The sequence below is a fragment of the Scyliorhinus torazame genome, chromosome 4 (genome assembly GCF_047496885.1).
Source record: "Scyliorhinus torazame isolate Kashiwa2021f chromosome 4, sScyTor2.1, whole genome shotgun sequence".
In the NCBI taxonomy this organism is placed as follows: domain Eukaryota; kingdom Metazoa; phylum Chordata; class Chondrichthyes; order Carcharhiniformes; family Scyliorhinidae; genus Scyliorhinus; species Scyliorhinus torazame.
Genome location: NC_092710.1, coordinates 184,779,972 through 184,806,143, shown reverse-complemented (window position 1 = coordinate 184,806,143; position 26,172 = coordinate 184,779,972). Strand labels below are relative to the sequence as shown.

The 26,172-nt window shown below is 45.4% G+C and overlaps 1 protein-coding gene and 1 long non-coding RNA gene across 3 annotated transcripts in view; one reads left to right on the top strand and one right to left on the bottom strand.

The window, feature by feature from the left end:
• The window catches only part of kif3ca (kinesin family member 3Ca), a 263,681-nt gene extending 250,496 nt beyond the window's left edge, over window positions 1–13,185 (top strand). For both annotated transcript variants that reach the window (XM_072498979.1, XM_072498981.1), the window contains exons 8-9: window positions 5,385–5,554; window positions 12,341–13,185. In XM_072498979.1, coding sequence (XP_072355080.1) covers window positions 5,385–5,554; window positions 12,341–12,440 — 270 coding nt within the window. In that variant the 3' untranslated portion in view covers window positions 12,441–13,185. The remainder of the gene's footprint in view (window positions 1–5,384; window positions 5,555–12,340) is intronic.
• The window catches only part of LOC140410632 (uncharacterized), a 143,963-nt gene that overhangs the window by 22,051 nt on the left and 95,740 nt on the right, over window positions 1–26,172 (bottom strand). The gene's annotated exons all lie outside the window — the stretch shown is intronic.

The window sequence follows — 26,172 nt, the reverse complement described above, 5'->3', positions numbered from 1 at the left end:
CCCCAGTTTTGACCACTACCACTTGGGATCTCCAGGGGCTGTTGCTGGCCTTGATGATGGCTTCCCGAAGTAGCCGCTGGGCTTCAGACCTGATGAAGGTCCTGTCCTGGGCGCTGTACCGCCTGGTGGCGACGGGTTTGCAATCCGGGGTTAGGTTTGCAAAAAGGGAAGATGGGTCAACCTTAAGGGTCGCGAGGCCGCACACAGTAAGGGGTGGTAGGGGCCCGCCGAATTTCAGGGTTAGGTTCTGGAGGTTGCACTGGAAGTCCAGGCTGAGTAGCAAGGCAGCGCAGAGGTTGGGGAGGACGTAGAGGCAGAAGCCGCTGAACTACACACCCTGGACAGTGAGAGTGGCGATGCAGTACCCCCGGATCGCCACGTAGTGGGACCCGGTGGCCACAGAGATTCTCTGGTTAGCGGGGTGTACTGCGAGGGAGCAGTGCCTTACCGTATCGGGGTAAATGAAGCTCTCAGTGCTCCTGGAGTCCAGCAGGCAGGAGATCTCGTGCCCGTTGACCTTCACTTTAGATCAAGCAGTCGCGAGGTTGTGTGGTTGACACTGGTCAATCGTGACTGAGGCGAGACGCGGCTGTTCGTTGGCGGTTGCAGGCGATGAGTGGCCGGATGAGGTGTCTGACGGGCATGGGTTCTGAGTCGGGTAAGATGGCGGCGTCCACGGGCTGCACGTGTTGCGAGTCGAGCAAGATGCCGGTGTCCACTGTCCGCACATGGTCCTCGGAGGGGAAGATGGCGGCGCCCACTGGCTGCACGTGGGGGGTGCCGGGACAATAGCAGCGATTGAGCGGGCCTGGCACACTGCAGCGAAATGTCCCTTCTTGCGACAAGCCTTGCAGAGGGCGCTCCGCACTTACCTTCATTTCCTGCTCGTCAGTACAGGAAGAGAACAGGGCGCCATTTCTAAATGCCGCCCAGTTCTCTCAAAGCCCCATCGCAGCCCCATCTTACTTATTAAGGGGTCCTTGAGTCCCTCTCACCCCAACTCATAAGGGCAGGGCACCCTGCCACCCAGGCACCTTGGCACCGCCAGCCTGGCATCCTGGCAGTGCCCTAGCCCGTCTGGCAGTTCCACCCAGAGTGGCACTGCCTGTGTCCCCAGGTGACAGTCCCAGGCTGGCGGTGCCAATGTGCCTGGCTGGCAGCGGGAGTGCCCCCAGAGCCCAACCGCCCGGGGACCTCCGATGGCCTGGGAGACTCCCCAGCTGCCGTTATGCCCGTGTCGAAGTATTGCAGGGCTGACACAGGAGCTCTTTGATTAAGTTTTATTGACGTACATATGGAGGGCAAAGCCGGTGGGATGCACTGGCCTTACTCTGAATTATCTTAGTAAGCAGAAACATTTACAGCTTGATTTAACCAATAGGATTAACAGATACATTTTAAGCCTTTAATTGATTGTCGCATATGCCAATAATATCACAGTTAAACTTGCATTTTAGACCAAGGAAAGGATAGTAATTCTAACCAATAGAAAGCGATAGAAAATAGGGCAAATGGACCAATAGAAACATTAGCGCTTTCTATCCTTCTTTCACATACTTATCTTCCCTTTGACCTGAAGGGAATGGTAGTTTACTGAGAAGTGCATCTTGCTATGACTACTTCCATCATTCTGTCTCCACAGACTTGCGTCATTCACTGAGAACCAGTTTAATGTGGATTCCATTCTAACTTATGTCCTTCACTTCTCCAGGATGCATGAATTTCATACTAACTCATGGCCCTTGCTCAGAAACAGTATATCATGGATTCCACACCTGGTCCATGTTTGTGTGGACCAGTGCTAAACGGCGCCAAAGGGCGGTCTGCCAGGTGCTGGCACTCAATCCCAGGCCTTGGGAGATTCTGGCGCAGACATATTTAGTCAGGCTAACTGCTTACTTAAATATATGTAGCGCACAAAGACTCCGAGAGACGAATAGAGTGAAGTCGATGAGGCTTTATTAAGCGTGACTGTTCCCCCGCAGTTCAGTAGTAGACTGGCCTGCGGGGGAGGACTCCTGGTTCTTATACTCTGCCTTCAGGGCGGAGCTAGAGGTCAACGGCCAACCAGGACCCGGGATCTGTCAGCCAATGACATCACGGCTTCACAGTCCCACATGACCCCTAATGCATACTACAACAATATACAAATCTGGATCCTGCCCAGTGAGGGCGAGATCCTGATCGCGACGTCTCGCAAAAATCTCATTTAAATCTCACGAGGCGTCCCGAGCGTTGCAAACGACCTCGTCACATCCCGAGTCATGCTGATGTTCTAACAATTTAGAACAATCCAACGTGTTATTTCATTTCCTGTTGCCTAACCACCTGTTAAAACGGGATGAATTTCTGTTAATTATTGGATGTAGGCTACATTGATAGCCATTGATACAATGGTAATAATGGGCTCACTCACACTGCCAGCACAGTTGATGGGCTTAGCACAATTTTCCAGTGTGAACCTTTGCCCTCTGATTAACAGGATACAAAGACAAGAACAGTTTGGTTTAGTGCACATGTGGTTAGTGGTACAAGTCCAACATATAACAAGTGACAATTAAAATGAAAACAGTAAATGTAGGAAACTCTCAGCAGGTCGGGCAGTATAGAGCATCAAGTACAACAGAAAATCACTGGCGAAGGTATAGGAAAGATTGACTAGAATTATACGAAAACTGAAAGATTGCACCTATCAGGAAAGGTTAGATAGGCTGAGGCTCTTTTATCTATAAAAGGGAAGACTGAGAATGACTTGATTGAAGTCTTGAAGATTATGAAATGGTTTCATAGGAAAGACACAGAACTGGATTTTGTTGCAATAACATGGGCCTTTCCCACTGGTTGGAGAACAAGCATGAACTGGTGTCACTTCTGAAGGGGAGTTCTGACACAATTAATTGCCAACCAGGCACTTAAATGGCTAGCACTGGACCTTCCAGGCAGTCCAGCACCGCAGTGAGGCAGCAATCCCATCCCAAGAGCAGCTGGTCAGTCAGCCAGCCATTAATGCACTGAAGCCCACTCCCAAGATCGATGCTGGGCCCCTGGACACAGGTGAGTGGGGAGAGGATTGCTGGCGGGAAGTGACAGGGGGTTTGGAGGCAAGAACAGGGGGTGGCTTTCTGCGCCCCCCCCCCCCCCCCCCCCCATCCCTCTTTCCCAATGCCAGGTTTATCAATCGGTCACAGAGTGCCTCAGAACATAGGACATCCTCCTGCAAGTTCACAGGTCAACCCAATAGAGTTCACTGGGTTTTCTTGAGCCACAGGAACATCATGTGAGGCTCGCTAAGTCTCTAATCTACTACTAAATTCTGGTGGACTCAGACAATTGGCTTTCGGTGGCTCATTTTATGAGCCAAATTGCCCTCCCAGTGCTGGCAAGTGGGATTCTCATTTTGGGGGCATCCTGCCCCCATGTTAACTGGGGACAGTTTTCCTGATATCAGGAATCCAATACAGGCGCTTCCACCAATTCTCTCAGCCTCCCCTGCCATCATACCTGCTCTGGTAGGTTCAACTAAATCCACCCCAGAATATTTCTATTTGCATGTGAGAGTAAAGCTAAAGGCCATACATATAAAATAGTCACTAATAAATCCAACAGGGAATTCCAGAGAAACATCTTTACTCAGAGAATGTTGGAATATGGAACCTGTACCTTGGACCTAAGACACATCCCTGAGCAGCTCTTGCAATAATATCCTGGGACTGAGGTGATTGGGCTCCAACAACCACAACCATTTTCTTTTGTGCCAAGTATGATCCAACCAGTGGCGAGTTTCCCCCTAATTCCCATTGATTTCAGTTTTGCTGGAATTCTTTGATACCACACTTGGTCGAATGCTGCCATGATGTCAAGGGCAGTCACTCTCACATTCACTTTGAGTTTAGTTCTTCTGTCCATGTTTGGACAAAGGTTGTAACTTGGCCAGGAGCTTAGAAAGTGCTGTCACACATTTACTACTGACAACACTTTCCATCATTTTGCTCATGATTAAGAGGTCACAGGTCACAGATATAGGTTGAGGCGAGAGTCATCAGTAACATAGTCAGGAGATTGTCAAGGCCCATTATCTTAGTGCCTTCAGCCACTTCTGGAAAGCACATGGACTGAATCAAATTGGCTGGATTGGAATCTGTGATGCTGGGAACCTCCAGAGTAGCCGAGATGGATCATTCACATGGTAATTCTGGCTAAAGATTGTTGCAAATACTTTAGCCTTGTCTTTTGCACTGATGTGTTGGGCTCCCCCATTATTGAGGATGGGGATATTTGTGGAGCCTCCTCCTGTTAGTTGTTCAATTATCCACAAGCATTCATGACTGAATGTGACAGAACTGCAGAGTTTTGACCTGATTCCTTGATCAATTTAGCTCTGTATATTGCACGGTGCTTGCACTGTCTGGCATACAAGTAGTCCCGTGTTGTATCTTCGCCTAATTCTTTGGTATGCCGATCCTGGGGTGCCCTCCTGCACTCTTCATTGAACCAGGGCAGATCCACCAGCTTGATAGTAATGGAAGAGTGCTTGCTGTTCTGCTGTTGCTGATGGCCCACAATGCCTCATGGATGCCCAGTTTTGAGTAGATCTGTTCTGAATCTATCCCATTCAGCACGGTAGGAGTGCCACATAACACAATGGAGGTTATGCCCAGTGTGAAGATAGGACTTTGTCTTCACAAGGACTATGCGGTGGTCACTCCTACCAATAATGTCATGGTCAGGTGCATCAGCAACAGATAGATTGGTGAGAGCAAGGTCTAGTAGGTTTTTCTCCCTTGTGATTGCCTCACCCATCTGCTGCAGGCCCAGCCTAGTATATATCCTGTAGGGCTCGGCCAGCTTGGTTATAAATGGTGCTATCAAGCCACTCTTGATGATAGACATTAATATAACCACCAGAGAACATTGAGTGCCCTTGCCACCCTCAGTGCTACCTCCAAGTTGTGTGCAACATGGAAAAGTACTGATTCATCAGCTGAGGGTAGAAGTTGGGAATCATCAGGAAGTCTCCTTGCTCATGTTTGGCCTTCTGACAAAAGATTTCCTGGGGTCCAGAGTCAATGTTGAGGATTCACAGGGCAGCTGCCTCTCAACTATATACCAGCTGCCATTCAGAGTTCTCCTAGCTTCATTTTGATGACTTTATAAGCAACAATTAGAGATTCTGCTCCCACAAAACCTTCCCAGAAAGCTTGCAGCTTTGTTGGTGCCTGGTGGATCATGGCCCAGCTAGTTTCTAAGCATTTTGTTGTTTTTCTGTAGCAAGTACAGTGGGAATATGCTAAAACAAGTGTGGTATTTTGTAGCACTGATGATGCAGTTCAGAAGTGATGCAGAACTGGAGTATAACTTGTGATTCTGTTCCCTATCTGGTTTAGGCTGAAAACATTCTTTTCTTGGAATTAGACATGGCAACACCAACAGTTTTTGAGCTGGAGATCCCACGGTCACGGTCACTACAAGGAGCAACTGGAGGAGAGCTACATCATAACAGTTCCATTTTTCCAGATCGGTCAGCCAGTGCAAGGGTTAGGAAATCAAGATCATGGTGAGAACTTCATAAATCGAAACAGTCGTTTCATTATAGAGTAAAATTCACTGAATCCCTTATGAGAAATGTTTCTCATGCAGCCAAAGAAGCAGAGGAATTTAGTCGCAATTATCATCATGTTAAGCTAGCGTTTATCATTCTTGCCTGAATTGCCAATGCCACCATTGTAAACTTGATAAAAGCAGCAGGAATCCAGGAAGTGTTTTCACAAGTCATGAGAAAATAAAATAAATTAGGTTCTGGAAAAGAACATTTAGTTCAATCAGCCTTTAGCTTGATTTTCAACTTCACTGAGCTACCTTCTGACTGAATCTTTCTGGGCAGCATGGTAGCACAGTGGTTAGCACTGTTGCTTCACAGCTTCAGGGCCTCGGGTTCGATTCCCGGCTTGGGTCACTGTCTGTGTGAAGTCTGCATGTTCTCAGTGTCTGCATGGGTTTCCTCCGGTTTCCTCCCACAAGTCCCAAAAGACGTGCCTGTTGGGTAATTTGGACATTCTGAATTCTCCCTCTGTGACCCGAACAGGCGTCAGAATGTGGCGACTAGGGGCTTTTTACAGTAACTTCATTGCAGTGTTAATGTAAGCCTACTTATGACAATAAAGATTACTTTACTTTCTGTTTTCACAGACATGGAAACCCTGATCTTTCCTTCCTGTCTCCTTGCACCCCCAGTCTCTGAACCAGATTTCCCGTCCAAACGACCTTGTTTGAACATAGCTATGCTAAATTCCCTCCATAAGGCTTTTTGTTTGAAATTGGTCCCGTTACGACCCATGGATCCATTTGTCTTGTCAATTGTCTTTCCTCTATAAGGGAATCAGTATTTTTAGATATTTTTGTGTGTTTATGTATGATCGCACCTGTGTGGGGGCGGGAATGGGGCGGGGGGGGGGGGGGGTTGCGGTGTAGTGAGCTTTGGTTGGCTAGAGATTTTTTAACATTTCAGATATACAATGTTTAAGGATTTATACATTTGGTCCTGCTTAAGAACAGGGACAGAATCCTTTTGGGAGATATTAACAGGTCACATAGATCAATTCAAGGGCCACATTGAACAGCAGCCCATGTGGAGCAGATAAAGGGGATAGACGGATCCATGTAGCTCAAGTGCTGCGTCAGCTCTGTGCTGCTGGGGGGCTGGGGTTCAGAGACTCCCCAGGAGCCATTAGCTCCATTCTGCGAAGAGTTGGGACTAAGGGAAACGCAGAAGCAAGAACTGCTCTGTGCTGCTGAGGAGATTGGGGCTTGGGGAAGCCCAGAAGCTGTTTTTGACAGCAGCACCATGGCTGAGAAGCTGGGACCTTGCTTGTGTTTAGACATTTTGAGTAACCTGGCCATCACAGGGGACGCAGTCACAATAGTAAGTCAGCTCAGCTGGGAAAGACATCAAGAAGGCTGGACCTGGGATTTGGAAATCTGGAAGGCAGATTTGAGAGCGATCTGGATTGGTGTGCCTTTTGGGAAGAATTATACCCATGGAACTAAAGTGGAGTAGAGCTGCTGCCTGATGAGGGTCAAACTTGCTCTTTGAAAGAGAAGAGCTGAACTCTCTCACAGGGGTGGGATTCTCCATTTGGGAGACTGTAGGCAGGATTCTCCATTGCCCGAAGCCGATATCATAATTGCTCCACTCCCGATGGGCCAAGTTCCCAACTGCGTGGGACACGTGTGGCCTCAGTGGTCGAGAGCCTGTCGTAGTGGCTGCGGACTGTGTCTAGCGCCACCATACTTGGCCGGGCTCCATGCCGATGGCCGGGGGGGGGAGGCTTCCGTGAGGGCTGGGGGGACTGGTTGAGGGAGGCCAGGGTTTAGCCTCTAGGATCGCAGATGGCACGTCAGTCCACGCACGGCCAGTGCCATGTTGCACGGCGGGACCGTAGCAGGCCGTCAGCCGTGTGCATGCGCAGCCCAGACCCAGCCATTCTCTGGCCGTTTTCAGCGCAGAAGCCGGGATTTGCACCCGGTGCTAGCCCCTCATTGGTCCCGGAATAGGTGAGGGGTCGGCGCCACTTTTTCTATTGCAAACCTCCTGCGAATTCTCCGTTTGAGCCGACACGTAGTCGCTAAAATGGAGAATCCAGCCCTATGTTCCCCACCGGAGTTGAATTACTACTGATTTGTGCTCTTGCTGGGAGATCAAGAAGGAATTCAATATCCTTTGCCATACATTTTGAGCAGGCAGCCCAATAGCGAGGTCCCGCAACTGGCCACCACCCCGCCCCCACATCGCGGATCAACCCCCCCATCCCCCCATCATTGCAAAGCAGCCCTCCAGCCCCGGATTTTCTGGGTGCACCCGTTCCCCCAATTACAGGGCTGACCTGACCCACCCCCTCCCAGGGAGCCCCTAAATAGGGAGACCTTGCAGGGACCCTCTAAATAGGGAGACAATGCCCCCCCCCCCCCGCCCCCACAGAGATCACCCAAGGAACTAACCCCCCAGAGAGACTGCCTAACTAAAGGGACCCCCCAAAGAAACCTCCTAACTAAAGGAATCCCTCCAGTGACTCCCTAACTAAAAGAACATCCCCATAGACCTCTAATTAAAGGAACCCCACCCCCACAATTCCCCCTCCAGAAAAGAGACCCCTGTCTGGAAATTAGAGAGCAGTCCACACAGGGCAGTGAAGAATATTCATGTTGTAACACTCACCTGTACATACACCTGCTGGCTCTGACACAAGAAACACCACATGTCAATTCCTGGAAAGATAGACACAGTGGCCTGTGTTTAAATCCTTCAGATCCTTTAGCTACAAGCCATTCATTCATTTCTCTTAGTGGGCTGTGATTGGCAGTTTCCACAAACACATATGTGAGCCTCGCTTCATTCATCTCCCTTCATGAATGAGTAACTCTGAAATGCTGTAACCACAATGTTTACAAACATTAACCACTTCAAAGAGAATTAAGTGCATTCCAATCACCTCCCTTCAGTTTTAGTGACTTTGAAGTGCTGAACTGGAAATTGACAGGGGTCTCCCTATTTACGTAGTCTCTGTGGGGGTCTCCCTATTTAGGCTCTGTGGGGTTTCCTTTAGTTAGGGTGTCTGTGTAGGTGGTCTCCCTATTTAGGGGCTCTCTATAGGGGTCTCTCAATTTAAAGGGTCTTTGGGGGTTGTCTTCCTAGTTAGAAGGTCCCTGAGGGGGTCTCTATTTAGGGGGTCTCTGGGGTGGTCTCCCATTTTAGGGGGTCTCTGTGGGGTAGTTGGTGGGTCTGATAGGGGAGGGGTGGGCAGTTTGTACATTGTCGGGGTGAGGATGGCCCTCAGATGGACCTTGGGGGAAACTTCCTTAATGCGTTACCCTCTTGGCCCACCGTGAGGTCCACCACGTCAGGGCCACGCTGGTAAATACCATTAGAGGTCCTCACCCATGCGATTCAGGGACCAGAGAATCATGCAGGCCTGGAAAATCTTGTGCCAGACCACTGGTGAGCAAGCGCGAACCCCGAGCCTATCGCCAGCGGGGCAGAGCATCACAAATGGATTGGCACTTACCGGCTTGAGTCTTTAAGGAAATGTGACTCACAGTGATGACTGACATCTGGGTGGGTTGCTGAGAAATTTGGGGGAACTTATCTTGGTTGTGTCTACCATTTAATATGTAGTTTACATAAGAACATAAGAACTAGGAACAGGAGTAGGCCATCTGGCCCCTCGAGCCTGCTCCGCCATTTAATGAGATCATGGCTGATCTTTGTGGACTCAGCTCCACTCTCCGGCCCATACACCATATCCCCGAATCCCTTTATTCTTTAGAAAGGTATCTATCTTTTTCTTAAAAACGTTTAAAGAAGGAGCCTCAACTGCTTCACTGGGCAAGGAATTCCAGAGATTCACAACCCTTTGGGTGAAGAAGTTCCTCCTAAACTCGGTCCTCAATCTACTTCCCCTTATTTTGAGGCTATGCCCCCTAGTTCTGCTTTCCCCGACCAGTGGAAACAACCTGCCCGCATCTATCCTACCTATTCCCTTCATAATTTTATATGTCTCAATAAGATCCCCCCGCATCCTTCTAAACTTCAATGAGTACAGTCCCAGTCTACTCAACCTCTCGTCATAATCTAATCCCCTCAACTCTGGGATCAACCTAGTGAATCTCCTCTGCACTCCCTCCAGTGCCAATATGTCCTTTCTCAGGTAAGGAGACCAAAACTGAACACAATACTCCAGATGCGGCCTCACCAACACCCTGTACAATTGCAGCATAACCTCCCTAGTCTTGAACTCCATCCCTCTAGCAATGAAAGACAAAACTCGATTAGCCTTCTTAATCACCTGTTGCACCTGCACACCAACTTTTTGCGACTCGTGCACCAGCACACCCAGGTCCCTCTGCACAGCAGCATGTTTTAACATCTTACCGTTTAAATAATAATCCATTCTGCTGTTATTTCTCCCAAAATGGATAGCCTCACACTTGGCAACATTGAATTCCATCTGCCAGACCCTAGCCCATTCACCTAACCTATCCAAATCCTTCTGCAGACTTCCAGTATCCTCTGCACTTTTTGCTTTACCACTCATCTTAGTGTCGTCTGCAAACTTTGCCACATTGCACTTGGTCCCCCAACTCCAAATCACCTATGTAAATTGTGAACAACTGCGGGCCCAACACTGATCCTTGAGGGACCCCACTAGTTACAGGTTGCCAACCAGAGAAACACCCATTTATCCCCACTCTCTGCTTTCTGTTAGTTAACCAATCCTCTACCCATGCTACCACTTTACCCTCAATGCCATGCATCTTTAGTTTATGCAGCAACCTTTTGTGTGGCACCTTGTCAGAAGCTTTCTGGAAATCCAGATATACTACATCCATTGGCTCCCCGTTATCTACTGCACTGGTAACGTCCTCAAAAAATTCTACCAAATTAGTCAGACACGACCTACCCTTTGTGAACCCATGCTGCGTCTGCCCAATGGGACAATTTCTCTCCAGGTGCCGCGCTATTTCCTCCTTTTGTGGTGTGTATGACCACAGTTTGTCTGTTGATTCATGCTAACCTCATGTTAATTCTGTATGTTAGAGTATTAGCTGTTTGCTTTGTTACCTTGTATGTCATAATATTTATTCTGTTTATTTAAAACCTTGGAATCTTGATGGTTTATTCTGTGGGACTTCCTGGTCTCCAACAGGATTGTGACAAAATTGCCGGTCTCACCATAATAAAATTTGTCTGGGATTGTAACAGCTCCCTATTTATTCCACATACCTGTAAATCAGGTATTTTCATGATGGAGCTGCCCATAAAGATAGTCAGACCATTGATAAACCTACATTGTCACTTTCATTCCAACCCAACTGCTAATCTTGAAGGAGAGAAACACTCAAGTGCAAGACAGGAGATAGGGGGCGGGATTTAGCACCGAGAAACACAGTGCTCCAAAACGACACCCACATTAGATATGGGGCCTCAGCAGGGAACGCGCGGTCAAGGCCACACATAGCCCTATTTTGTGCACTGAGGAGCTCCGCTCGCAGGAACTCCTCAGTTTAACGCGACATTGGATGCCATTTTTAAATGGCGTCTCAATCTCTGGAGCCCCCAAAGTGGCCCCCGACCACCCCAAGCCCCAAAGCACAGTGGGAGGGTCCCCGGGGTCCCACTCACTCCTCCCCCCAATATCCATGCAAGGCCCGCATCCCACATCAGCCCGCTCGTCACCACACAAATAAAATCTGGCACCCTGGCAATGCCCCTGCCATCTGGCAGTGTCACTTGGCCCTCGCCAAAGGTCTCCAAGGCGAAGGGGATAGATCCCAATGTCTTGGGTACCTCGGGAATCTGCACATTAAAGTGAGACGAGCTGTTTTGCTCTAATATGCAGATTTGCCAAACAGTAATCCTGCCCACAATGGGCAAGATTTACATCACAACATCTCACGAGGCGTTGCAAGATGGGTAGATCCTGGGAACCGTGACTATCGGCCACACCCCGCGACTTGCTGCTTTTTAGGCGAAGTGTGGCCGTTGGATCGTGCCCATCCTTTTAAATCATCTTGTCATCTTGAAAATAAAGAATGAAGCTAATTGTTTTTCAGACATGTCTTTAACAACCATAAGGTATTATGAAGCGCTTTACAACAATTAAGTACTCATAGTCCTATTTCTGTAGGGAGTACAGCAGCCAATTTGCACATAGCACGACCCCATGAGATAATGACCAGATCTTGTAGTACTGTTGGTTGAGGGATAAATATTAGCCAGGACATGGGAGTGGGGGGATAACTCCTCCTCCTCTTTGAATCATGCCATGAGATTGTTTATATCCATCTGAAAGGACAGGAGGATTGAGGCCTCATTTAATATGTCATCTGTAAGACATCACCTCCAACAGAGCAGTACTCCCCCAGTACTGCACTGGAGTGTTAGCCTAAATTGTGTGCAAGTAGGATTAATTTAAAAAATAAATTTAGAGTACCCAATTATTTTTTTTCCGATTAAAGGGCAATTAGTAACTTCATACCTGTGACAATAAAAGGTTATTATTATTATTTTATGTGGCCAATCCACCTACCCTGCACAACTTTGGGTTGTGGGGGTGAGACCCACGCAGACAAGGGAAGAATGTGCAAACTCCACACGGACAGTGACCGGGGGCTAAGATCAAAACCAGGCCCTCAGCATCGTGAGGCAGCTGTGCTAACCACTGCACCACCGTGCCGCCCTGTGCAAGTAGGATTCTTGCAAGTTTTTGGAATAAGTTGTATTTTATTTTGATAATGAAGCATGCAAAAATGAAATTAATATTAATTGTCACTCTTTATTTTCTAGGTCCAGGCCTGAGAGAAGAGTACCTTCCTCCTCTTCCTTCTCCTCACTGGCTTCAGGCCCTCAACTGTTCTCTCATTCACATGGGATGGTGCCACAATGAGGAATACTGAGATATCTGTGCCTGTTCTAACTCTTTATCTTTTTCTTCCCTTCATCCGATCTCGCTATATCTCTCTGTAAATGGGTCTTGTTTCTCATTTTCACCAAATATCGCTGTTATTTTCAATCTTTGTCTGCTTTGCTGCATTGTTTCACATCCTACACAGTGTGGTGCACAGCGTCGAAGAAACATGTTTTGAGACTTGTTGCCCTGTTCAGGCTTTATCAAGAATGACAAGAGTTTGAGAATCAAATGTTGTGAGCACTACCAGACCTTGAAATTGGTTCATAACAGAAGTAATGCTTGAATAATTGGTCATTTTTTTTCTTTTTTTATTTGCTGAACTTTCAAGCTCATTCCCATCTCTCCAGTATAATAGAGCCATTCGCCCAACACTATTTACTTTGAAAATCTGACCCGAAAAAAGATGTGTCCTGTCGAGCAGAAAGCAGCAGATTGCCTGCTAAGTTTATTTCTATGAACAGAAATGTTGCTTTGTAAATTTGTTGGACTTTGTTTCTTAATTGAATTGATGTTGCTGTTATTCCACAAACGATTTCAAGATATTTAGTCGCAGGTACTGTTGTAACTGAAAATGAGGGTACTTTACGTTATTGTGGATTAAAATAAATACGATGTACCCGAGAACTTTAACCTGCATTTGCATGACTTCATGTTTTTTTCCAAAAAGACTGAGGTTGTGATACAAATTAAATTGTCTAGATACAGGCTGATTGTGAAAATCCTACCTTGTGCAAGCAATTTGTTCATAGCGACCATCTGTAAAGTAATATTTTTGCTTTTGTCACTCACTATGTAACGCAACCGCCACTTCTTTGAGTAATTATTATCCATGCATTTTGGTAAAGCAGAAGAAACTGGTATAATTCTGTATTACTGAAACCGTGACATTATTAACAGGCTCAGACAGTTGCTTTGCAGTTCTAAAGAAGTAACTGCATGGTGCATTAATCTATTTCTGATTGTAGAATGTACAGTGTATCAAAACCAAAAAAAACTAGGCTGTGGAGCGAACCCAGTGTTTCTGGGATTTAGGAAGGAACTCAAACGTTGTGCTTTGTAGGAGCTTTCTGCCCAAGTGGCACTGTGCCTCAGACGGAGGATTGCATTGTCAGTTAAGTACATTTTCTACAGCTTCTGAGACAAAACTGTTCATACTTAAAGTATTCCATCAGAATGCTGGGAAAAACCTTTTCATGCCCATTGGCACCTGCAATATTCACTGCCTGACCTTTACAACTGTGGGAAGGTCACAGGTAGGACGGAGTCATGGGAGGTGAAAATAAGCAAGTATGTCAATATCGGCAAAGCAATAGTGCAGAATCATTTGATTTTATGAGAATCATACCAGTTGCAAGCAGCATGGTGTCCTGGATTAGTTGGATTTAGACTTGATTTTCCATTCTATTATCAAGTTCCTGGTCTTGAAAGCTTTGTCGCCCAAGTTTCCTAAACTCAACTCAAGCAGAAAATTCACCATTCTTACACCACTGCCAGTCCTCTTGGTGGACAACAAAAAGAGGCATTGCTGACATCATCTTGGCTGCAGAGGGATTGCTGACTCAGGAAAGAGAACATGGGGGAGGAAAGGGCAATCCACTTTCAATACAAAAGCAAGCTTGATTCAATGAGCTGTTAATATCGGCAGCCTGTTTTAGCTATTTTTGTATAACATTGGGCTTCTTTTATTTCCAATGTGTGGCGAATTTGCGGGGGGTGGGTGGGTTCTATGCCCTTTTGAGCATGCTTGAAAGAAGAGATACTGGGCGGGATTCTGGGCCGCGTCCGCCCGATGACCAGAGAATTCCACCCAAGGTCAATGGACTTCTCCATTGTCTCACCGTGGCGTTCTTGCGGCGGGCGGGGCAGAAGAATCCAGCCCACAATTTCTTTAAGTAGTTAGCATTTTGCTTCTTCACATTGCCAGAGTCGGTTAACAGTAAATGACACAGATTCTTTTCATAGAAGCTAGAACATAGAACATTACAGCGCAGTACAGGCCCTTTGGCCCTCGATGTTGCGCCGACCTGTGAAACCACTCTAAAGCCCATCTACACTATTCCCTTATCGTCCATATGTCTATCCAATGACCATTTGAATGTCCTTAGTGTTGGTGAGTCCACTACTGTTGCAGGCAGGGCATTCCACGCCCTTACTACTCTCTGAGTAAAGCTTTCATATTGCTGCTTTAAACTGTTACTCCGTGATTGTATATCCGTGACATACTGCAGAAAATTAATTCAATGTTTTTGCACATGCCCTGAGAGCATATTCTAGCTCTGACCTAAGCTTTCAATTTCAGTTACCATTTACTTCGATTACATTTCATTGGATCAATTAATCAAATAAATCGATGTCGACTGCACACCCTGGCATTGATCAGATGGACCATAAATGCACAATAAATACAATATTACAACCTACTGACTGATTCAAATTGTAAACTGTCAAAGAGAAAACATCATTTTGATTGTTCAGCAGAGGCTCATAAATATTGTGGTTTGATTTTCTTATGACAATATAAGCACATCTTTGAATAAGTTAGTTTACAAGGTAAAATGACTGATAATAGCTCACAAAAATATAATTCGTATGACATTCCTTTATTCCACGTTGGACAACTATTCAGGTGAACAAGTGAACAACACCTCCATTAAAATAGACTGAAACATCTGATAGACACATTTGGCAGGATCTACCGGCTGTTGAAGCCGGTGGGAAATTCCGGTCCTACGCCAGCGCACGGAATTCCCGGCGATGAGGGGTGCTGTCAATGGGAAATACTGGTGACTTGACAACGGTCCTGCTGACGCGCCGCTTCCACCCTCAAAAAACACGCAGCGGAATGGTCGGTAAATCTCGCCCATTGAGTGTTCATCCAATTTTATTGCACTTAATGTGACTAATTTGCAATCACAAGTGACTCATTTAGTCTGCTAAACGAAAACTAACTTTAATTAATTAAATATATCCCTTTCATTACAATGTCCACTTTTCCTCCCATTTTCTTTTTCGATTGTGGTATTTAGTTTTTCTTAAATTTGCGGTGCATATTTATTGAGGCTACCTGGTTACCATGACATCCTGTTTTTGCAAGGAATTATGGGTCCATCAATGATGCGTAGCCCTAAAGCTTTCATCTAATTATTTAAATGAGCATGCATTGAGTAACTAGGATGGGCTTTATACAGGAACAATGTTGCTGCTATAATTTGTCCTTGATTCTTAGTCTCATGTCATGGCAACCAAGATATGAGAAAATTTAGTAACCAGAAGAAGAAGGTACAACTTTGAGGAGGTATTGAGAGTTTTTCTGTAGAACAATCTGTCTTGGTGTAAAGTGTTTGTCACATTATTTTACAAAATAATACAGGATAATAGCAATGTTTTTGTGAAAGAAATCTTCATATCTTGCACTTAATCCAAGTGGATTTGTTTCACTGATGGAACTGTCACTGATTTTGTCTGGTGTGAATAATTGACCCCAGTAAAATTCAATTGCAATTCCAAAGCTGTAAGTTTCATTTCAGAAAAGCCTTCGCACAACCTCTTCTATAATTTCAGTCATGACCAATAGGACTTGCTTTGAGTGGAACCACACAGCTCAGCTAATGTTTAAGCATCCAGGTAATGCTAGAAAGGGAACCTGGGCGGAATTCTCCGCAATCAGCGCGATGTCCGCCGACCGGCGCCAAAAACGGCGCAAATCAGTCCGACATCGCACCGCCCCAAAGGTGCTGAATCCTCTGCATCTTGAGGGGCCGAGCCCTCACCTTGAGGGGCTAGGCCCGAGCCGGACTGATTTCCGCCCCGCCAGCTGGCGAGAAAGGCCTTTGGTGCCCCGCCAGCTGGCGCAAAACTGACTTTGCTGGGCGGCGCATGCACGGGAGCGTCAGCGGCGGCTCACGGCATCCCCGCGCATACGGAGTGGAGGGGGTCTCTTCCGCCTCCGCCATGGTGGAGACCATGGCGAAAGCGGCAGGAAAAGATTGCCCCCACGGCACAGGCCCGCCTGTGGATCGGTGGGCCCCGATCGCGGGCCAGGCCACCGTGGGGGCACCCCCCGGGGCCAGATCGCCCCGCGCCCCCCCCCCAGGATCCCGGAGCCCGCCCGCGCCGCCTTGTCCCGCCGGTAAGAGAGGTGGTTTAATCCATGCCGGCGGGACAGGCATTCCAGCAGTGGGACTTCGGCCCATCCGGGCCGGAGAATCGCCGGGGGGGGGGCCCGCCAACCGGCGCGGCGCGATTCCCGCCCCAGCCGAATATCCGGTGCCGGAGAATTCGGCAACCAGCGGGGGCGGGATTCATGCCAGCCCCATGAGAATCCCGCCCAAACTTATTTGCATCAAACTTTCCAAGGAACAAACCTTTTGAATACAAAGAATATAACTTTATGGAAAATGCTTCCGACCTCAATAACTTTCTTTCAACACTTGAGAGAAACAGGACTGAAACTTAATAAAGGAAATCATTTCACCATTATTTTTCCTTAATATTCATGAGCTCGCATTCAGTATCTCTACTCTCAAAGTTATTAAACTGAGATAAAGGGTGCAATTCTCTGGCTTCATTGCACTCTCGCTCAAGCGTAAAGAGGCCGGTGAATAGCAGGAGAGGTCAAAAACGAGATCTGCGCCAGGTGCCAAACAGCTTGCAATGCAACCGGCCTGCTCCCATAGGCAAAAGTGGGATCTCGCCATAGCGTGGTGACAAACCAATTATCACCACTTAAGCCCTATTTCCATACATTTAACGAGAGCGATCCCATATCCAACGGCCTCCCCAGCAAATGTTCACACTGACACCGATTAGAACTCATTTTGAAAAATGTGAACCTGGCGGAAAGGCTTCTGTGGGGAGCCAAGGAGGTGAGTAGCCATCTTTGTTCACAGGTAAAGATTCTGGGGGTGCTGGGCTTGCCACCCCAGTGCTCTGTGTGGGGTGGGGGACCCCAGCAGGTGTGGGTCATCATGTGGTGGGGGGCAGAGCTCTGGGCAAAGGGTCTAGGGGTCAGCTTGCATTGCAGAAGGAAGTGACAGGCATCATAATGGTTTTGCAAAAAGGTGTTTAATGTGTTGTGCAAATGCCACTCCAGATGGTGCCACCCCCCCCTCCCCAAACCCCACCCTCCTCCCCACGCCCTAACTACCCCCTGTGCTTTCAGTGATCCTCGACGTGCTGGCCCTTCAGGCTCCACCACTACTTCTTGCTGTTTCCTCAGGATGCACATCAGAGGTGGAGGCTGCTAGCTGCTTACTTCATCCCGTGGCCTTCAATGCCCCTAGCGGGGATCCTCTGGGGGCTCTGGGCTCACTTGTTGTCAGCACATGCACAGCTGTGCTGCCCTGTTCCATATACTGACTGCAAGACGCGACCTCATCAGAGGGATGGAACCTGGGGGAGCTGCTGGCCACTCCATGGGACAGGTCTGTTTTGGCACCCAACACCCTCTCCTCCCGACCAGTGCCCTTAAGTCCCTGGGGTTCACCTTTGGATAGAGGGGCAGCTGGTTCGAGCCCCGACTACCCTTGCATCAGCTGGCTCTGCCAGCCATGGCGGTTCCCCATGGTCTGCACCATTGTGCCAACACCCTCAGTGATGCTCCTCAGTGACTGGGCCATGCTCTGCAGTGCCTGGTCCACATGCAAGTGGAACAAGCTCCGCAGCACCTCAGCCATGCCCATCTGAGAGTGGGGCCTATCTGCAGAACCTCCTCAAAGTCAGCCTGGTGTTCGGTGACATCCCCCAGCATTCTGCCGAGACCCTTGGCCATGGCCATCATCGACTGGGCAACGCCTTGGACACCTTCACTCATGGTGCCGACATTGTGCACCAGGCTTTCTACTGCAGTCGTCATCCTAACAGTGTTGGCCTCGGTGCCACGCATTGCCGGACACATCTCCTGCGCCCTAGCCTCTGGGACTCCTCCAAGCGGCTATGGATCTGCTGGAGTGATGCTGACATCCCCTCTGAACGCCATGTTGGCCCCTATCAGCTCCGGGTACCTCTGTACCACAGGCTCAGCATCAGGCTGGGACCCAGCTGGTTCCTGGGATCCAATTGCTGTCTTGCCTGGGAGTTCCTGCCTCCACACCGAGGTATATGCATTTGCGCTGGTGGAGGGTGGGGATCACAGCTGAGCCGCAACAATGGTTGCATCCTCGGAGCTCTCCCCTGAGGTGTTCTCCTCAGAGTCAGGTTAGGGTGCCACACGGGATGGGCTAGTATTGTCGCCTGGAGGACCTGCGGGAGAATGGATATATGGTCAGTGGGAGGGATGGGTCAGTCAGTAAGGCAATAACAACTCATGTGTGACAGGACCTACGGATGGAGCCCGGTGGTTCCTCACCTCTTGGTTGACCCATCTATCCTCGACCACACCGGTCACCTCCAGGGCCCGCTCCTCGAAGGAGGTGAGGATTCTTCTGTCTGGCACCACTCCACCAGTCTGGGCCCTCTCCCAACGATTATGGGAGAGCTTTCCCTGAGGAGACACAGAGAGGGCATCATTAGCCACACACGTGGTTCACTGTGGTGGGAGAGGGAGTGTGAAGGCGGGGTAGGTGTGTTTGAGGGGGGGGGAGGGAGGGCTGGGGGTTACATGGGGAGTTGGGAGGTGAATGCTCTCTTGAGGTGGGAGTCGTTGGTGTCTACTCACTTGTGCTGCCCAGTGTTGGTCATTGACCTTCCTGCACTGAAGGCAAGTTCTCCTGGTCACACCCCCCGAGATGACAGCTGCTGCCACCTCATCCAGGCAGCACTGGCTGCCTTGTGGCTCTCCCTCCAGGACCCTCAGGGGAACAGGCCATCCCTCCTGGCCTCCACCATGTCTAGGGGTCTCCCCAGATCAGCATCTCCAAATCTTGGGGCCGGTCTCCTCGGCGCCGTTGTTGCGAGCTGGTTGAGGTTGTCTGAGCAAGTGCAGCTGAAGTGCTGCTCGCCCTTGTTAACAGGAGACTGGCGAGCGCGGTACCGGCGAATCAGCTGGAAAGCCTTCATTTGCGACGAGATGCCCGTGAGGCCTCATTAAGTGGACCAATTAACGTTGAATTGCGCTGCCGGCCTCGCTGGGCTGAGCACCGGGAAGCTCGCGACAATTCCCGCTCGTTACTATACCAAGACATTTTTCCAGAGAATTGCGTCCAAATGCTTTGAATCAGAACTGGAGAAATCTCCCAGTAAGTTTCGACCTGAATTATATCTTGGGTCTCCGTTGGGTGGAGAGGGGGTAACATTTTCTGTCATGAAAGCCAACCTTAACAGATTCAGTTGTCTTATCGTTGGTGTAATGGGCTATGCATGACTTACCTATCATAAATAAGCAGTATGGGTGTCATTATTATACGGCCAGCAATAGTGGATGTCCTTGTAAGACTATGCTGCCTGGTCTCTCAAACCCAGCACAAATCTTGAAATCTTTGGCTGCATTGCGCACAATCTTCAGTCCAGGGGCTAGTTTAGCACAGGGCTAAATAGCTGGCTTTTAAAGCAGACCAAGGCAGGCCCGCAGCGTGGTTCAATTCCTGTACCAGCCACCCCGGACAGGCACCGGAATGTGGCGACTAGGGGCTTTTCACAGTAACTTCATTTGAAGCCTACTTGTGACAATAAGTGATTTTCATTTCATTTTTTCATTTCCATTGAAATCAATGGATGGAAAAACACATGTCGAGGGTAAGCCAATTTCTAATATGTGTGGATTGCAGTTTAGGCTCCACCAGCAATGCACAGTCCTGCAACATGCATCCTTTAATCTAAGCAGATGAAGCAATTGTTGCTGAACCTTAAACCATCACAAACACAAACCATGAATTGGATTATTAACTGAAAGGGAAGAATGTGTAGGGCTATGGGAAGAAGGCAGGAGAGCAGCACTCGGTGAATCACTCGATGAGAGAGCAAGCTTTGACAGAACAGCTGGATGGTCTTGTGCTGTAACTATTCCATGCTATGGACAGTTTCTTAAGTTTGTAGTCATTCCATGGAATTACAAATTTGCAGCAGAAAAGGGCGATCATTTGGCCCAACACAACTTTAACAATTCTTTGGAATAACTATCTATTTAGTTCCATTCCTTGTCCTTACCCCGTTACTTTTTCATTTTCTTTTCAATGTGGTATCTACTATCCAATTAAAACCTATTATGGATTCTGCTTCCATTAGTGTTTTTGCTCATTGGGTATTATTCCATTTTCAAATTATTCTTTGTGCAATAATTCTGGAGGGGAATTGCTTCTTTGATCCAATTGGCAATTCCATTGCAAACTGAGCCCCAAATTATGCCTATTTTTAAAAATGTTTGATCTCCCAAGTTTCAGATCAAATTCATTTGTATATTGCTGAATGCAAAGCCTGCCATGAACTAGTGCAATTAAAAATAATTTAAAGAAGTAACATTTTACATTGAAAATAATTTGTTGACATGCTTAATGTGTCTGGGTTATGGGCTTAATATGGGGCTGGTTTAGCACAGGGCTGGCTTTTAAAGCAGACCAAGGCAGGCCAGCAGCACGGTTCAATTCCCGTACCAGCCTCCCCGAACAGGCGCCGGAATGTGGCGACTAGGGGCTTTTCACAGTAACTTCATTTGAAGCCTACTTGAGACAATAAGCATTTTCATTTCATTAATAGTAATAATTTGGTATTTGATATTTAATAAATATTTTTTGGTATTTAATCATTGAAACAAATAAACATCTTAAATCACGGTATCAATCAACCAACTGTCAGTAACTTAATTTTAAATCAGTAAAATGACTCATTGAAAATATATAAAAGAATTTTCTAGTTACACTGGGGCACAGCAGTTCTTTTTTCTTAATTCAATTAAAGACTTTTCAAAATGTAGCTTTTAGTGACCCTGTGCCCGAACAAGCACAATGGTGATTAATCTACCCTGGGGACGTGGCCAATTTTGTGGGTGAAGCCACCTTCTAGAACGATCTTTTTAAAAATAGTGTTAAATATTTCTGCATGTACAGTCAGGGACTGTATGTAGGTGCTCAGGAAGGTGACTCACCAACACCTTCTCAAGGGCACGTAGGGCTGGTCGATAAATGCTGTCCTAGTCAGTGACACGCACATCATGTGAAAGGATTTTTTTAAACGCTAGTTGCACTGAATGCAATTTAACCTTCACATTCTTTGATCATCTGCTAGTTATGCTGATATTAGGTGAATTGTGCCCAGAAACTCAACGCAAGTTGAGAGAAATCTCCAGGCCAAAATCTTCTAACTTTCCTTTTCATTTTCTTGGGATGATCTTAAATTTCTGCCCTCGAGTTACCGAATTGCTGACCACAGAGATTATTTTTTCATGTTTGCTTCATCAAAACCTCTTCGTATTTTGAACCTTTCTATCCAATCTCCTCTTAACCTTTGCTGATTTAATGTAGTTTTATTACTTTGTTGATTTCTTCCGACCGAATGATTCTGTAAAGCTGGTTGGAAAATTTATTTGTGTAATGTGTATTTGGGAGCATTAGATCCTTTAAACCCTTTCTCAAATCAGAAAGTCTGTGAAAATGCAAATGGCCGCTAAAAACATAAAACCCTTTCCCATGTTTTTCACCCTACCATGAAATACTGAATGTCCAAATTGGTATTTTATTTGAAAATATTCCCGGCAAAATTCTTTTGTCTTTTATTATCATCTCTGTTTGAGATGATGAAAGTGTGATCATGAGATATGGAACTGAAAAAGCAGGAATTAAGTCCTTTCACAAAAAATAAAATAGATTAAAGAATTTGAAGGGTAACTTTTAGAATGTTATTGAACATTCATGTATATGTTTAAATGCCTGCACACTTGTTTTTAGATATTGTTGCTCATTTATACTTTTGGTACTTGCTGCTGTTGGACAAACAGTCATACTTATTCTGTTCAAGATGCGAATCCTGGAAATCATGACATCTTTTAAGACAGAAAATTATTGTATGCCCTCGTCAAGGCCACACATAACCACTTTATGGAGATATGTGTGATACAGGAGCCCGCTGAGTAGGCAATGCGTTGGTTAAAATGCACTGCTGCGGGGAAAATAATGAAAAGAGATAGTAAGGTGAACTTTTTTTTAAAAATCAATAGTGAATTCCTTATTGCATTACCCATTAAATAAAATATCTGCCAGTGTTTACAAGTGGCTGAGATGTGGAAAGACGTAGTTACTTTGTAACAATTGTAAAAGAATATCATCAACATAGGCCAACATATGTTTTCACTGCGTTTTCAAACAGCACAAATAAAGAACAATTCTTCATTCATAAACATTCTTGATTTAAATTGCCAGTTCTATTTAGAGCATGATTCAGACTGGATAATGGTTAACCTCACAAAGTGCTTTTTAATTTAAAATGTATTCTTTGTAATACCAGAGTGTAAATACTGTATAAAGATGTTTGGTGTATTAATAATTTGTATTTTTGGCAGATTTGTAATAGTGACAGATTGTTCTTTTCTTTTAACATTATTTCTTTATGACGTGCGAACAAGAAATATTGTCAATGATCTTCAGACTTGTAATGAAATAAGCATATGCTGCATGTGAGCAAACGTGTACAGAGGGATACTTTGTGGGTGAGTACTTTGAGGAATTTTCATACAAGGAATCTCCTTAAAGACATACTAAATTAGAAAAACACTTTCAATAGTGAACACTTTGAAGAGAAAATTGTTAAAATGTAAACAGCTAAAAACAAATGCCATTTGTAAATTGTATGTTTTCTATTTGTTTTATGTTTTGTCAATTATAAAACTAGCACAACATGTTTTGTACTTCAAAAGTTATGTTTGAAGACGTGTTTTTTTTACTTTTTGAAACAGTTTAAGATATATTTTGATGTATCAATGAAATCATCAGCTTTCTCTTTCCTTGGTCCTTGAACTAGCCAACGATGTGCTCCTGTGCTTTGTACAAACTGGTGAAGTGACTTCCCATGTTGGAATGTCATCAAGTAATTGCACACGCAAAACAGGACCAACTGCAAAAGCAAGAAAACTTTACAAAATACTGGGAATTTTTCTAGTCGGTGTTTAACTGTAATCATTTTAGTACTAGATGTGGGGAGTTGGGAGGAGGGTGGAGTTTGCGGGGAAGGGATGGTTAGAATACTGATGTTAAGAACTGACATTGAACTAACTGGGGGGGGGAGGGGGGCAGTTTATTGGCTTGTCTCTGAAGTAAGGGCCTAGAACATGTGTGGTAGAGTACTAAATCTCAGCTCAACATCAAGAAACCTTAGAAAAGGAAAAATAAACTACATGGGAGTTCAATTGTGTAAGTTGACAAAATGCATCAAAAATAAAACTTTCTTATGGACATATATTTTCAGACCATCTTTTGCAGAACATGATCTCATGTGAAAATGAAGGCTTAAAAAAATATTTCATTTTCATGAGCGATACTGTTCTGGAATCAGTATCTTTAATAAGATGAATCAGATCCAGTCCAGTGGCAGACTACGTAATCCAAAATCCTGAACAAACCTCAGCAGAAGCATAAAACATTTAGAGGTGTCACTCTGAATACAACACTAACTGGGAAACATGATCATTCTTCAAAATATGAATAAACAAATAGCAAAATTGTGTAACATAATAAGTAGTACTGGTGTCCTTACTTATGTCCAGTCGTATAGTCACCAATTTCCAGAATTTTGGCAGTTTATTGAAAGTGAGTAATCATGTCTTCTTTAGGCATTTATATAATGCACTACAACAACATGGTTCTGGTTATTAATTAGACATTTCTATTTAAAACCAAGTTAATTATTCTGGAACTTGAGAACCAACAAACAGTTGTGTGACAAGCCTCAATCTTTAATTAATCACTAATTGGTTGACCGGTGTGGACAAACAAAACTGGCACTTTGTCACTGCACAGTTACAGTCGATCTTCTCTCTGTGGAATAGTCCAGTGTGAAAATTAAAAAGATCAAATAACCAAAAAGTTAAAGAACACAAAACACTGCCCTGGTCTAGATGCTGTTGTTTGTGTAAATCCAAAATTTTACCAACATATTAACAGTTGTGATTTCACCGTTGGGATATCCACTGTTCCAATTTTGCTGTAAGAGAACTAAATACTACATGAGAATTCTGCATTTATTTGTTGGCATGTACAATACCAAGAGAGTTTGCATACTCAGGAATTAACAATAGTGTTAAATATTTCTGCAAAAGTAAAGACTGTGGTAGTGTGAAATCTGTTTTATATTTTTCACCATTCAGTCTTAAAAGTGCTTATCATGTGCTGGTTGCACTTTTGCTGCATATTTATTTGTCTCAGGAGAATATGTTCCAGTCAGCAAGTGGTACATTTAAGCCACAAAACAAGCTGTGTGATAGATACCAATGATTTATTTGTCAAAGAGCCTGGTTGAGTTACAGTGTTATAATGGCACTGTAAGGTAAGTTCACATAGTCACAAAACAAGCTGACCACGTTTAATAATTAGGAGATGCCTTTTCCAACAGCATATCCTGTTGACTTGAGTTGATAAACCCTAGTTCAATTCTCACTTGAAGCATTGGAATATGTGTACTCATTCAAAGAAATGCAAACATTTGTTGTGAGTTAAGAGCCACATTTTAAATCTGTAAAGTTGACAGTCCCACAATAAAGTCTTAACTGAGCTAAATTAATTTGCAGTAACCTACTGAAAAAGACTAGACGTGGTAGAACACAGAGTCTGATTCTTTGCTGTTTACTACTAAAATGGTAAGAAGTTGACCTGTAATGTGTTATTCAGTTATGCAAAGTTTAATATAGGTGTTATAAGGTTCCTGTGCAAACAGCTATCCAAATTGATTGGGAGCGTGAAGCTGGAAACTCCAAGAACTGGGAGTTAGGTTCCAATGCCACCTGCTCTGACAAAGATTGTTCTGGAATATTTAACAGTCGCTTCAATACTTTGATATCTGCGTGAAAAACTTGAATTGGGATGTTTTGGTAGAAACACGGCAAGATACCTTTTGTGATCCAGAAAATCTGTTAGATTAGGAGGACATGATTCAAATCTGTTCCCTGCTAGCAACAATCCAATGCAACATTGAAATAAATTTCCCAAATTCAATCAGGCCACCTGGGTGCAGATACACCATGGGAATTAGTGCTACTATCACCATGAACAGTTAAAGCAAATGCACCACTGGTTCAGTGTAAGATGTGGTATGGTTCTTTTGGAATGGGAAAATCTGCTTTGAATTTATTGAGCTTATTTTGTAATAACTGACAATGTTGCAGTGTGCATCTGATGTTCTACAATTCTGTTCCTACAATTTCTGGTTGGGCCGAATGGCCTGTAACTGTTTCATATATCCAATTGTTCATCTTTTGCGTGTGTTGTTAAAAATAAGCCATGTATCAAATGAGGTGTACAGTGATTAGATTTCATGGCAGATGGGTATTTCCCCCTTGGCACTGTTTGTTATGGCCTGAACTTAGACCAAACATTTGCACCTGAGTTACTTGGATATGTAATAGCAATTGGCTGAGATTTTGTATGGTAGCCTGACCTTGTCCATTTCTGCTAGAATTTTACTCCCTTGTTTAACAACAATTTATTTACGCTGCCGTAAAGCTTGTTATGATGCTGAATGCTGGTTGGGACTTGAAATACCCTTTTAGCATTGGAAATAATTTGAGCAGAATAAAATCAGACAAACAATCAAAACGTCTCTGTATCTTCATGTCATTTTTTTTGGATTGGCT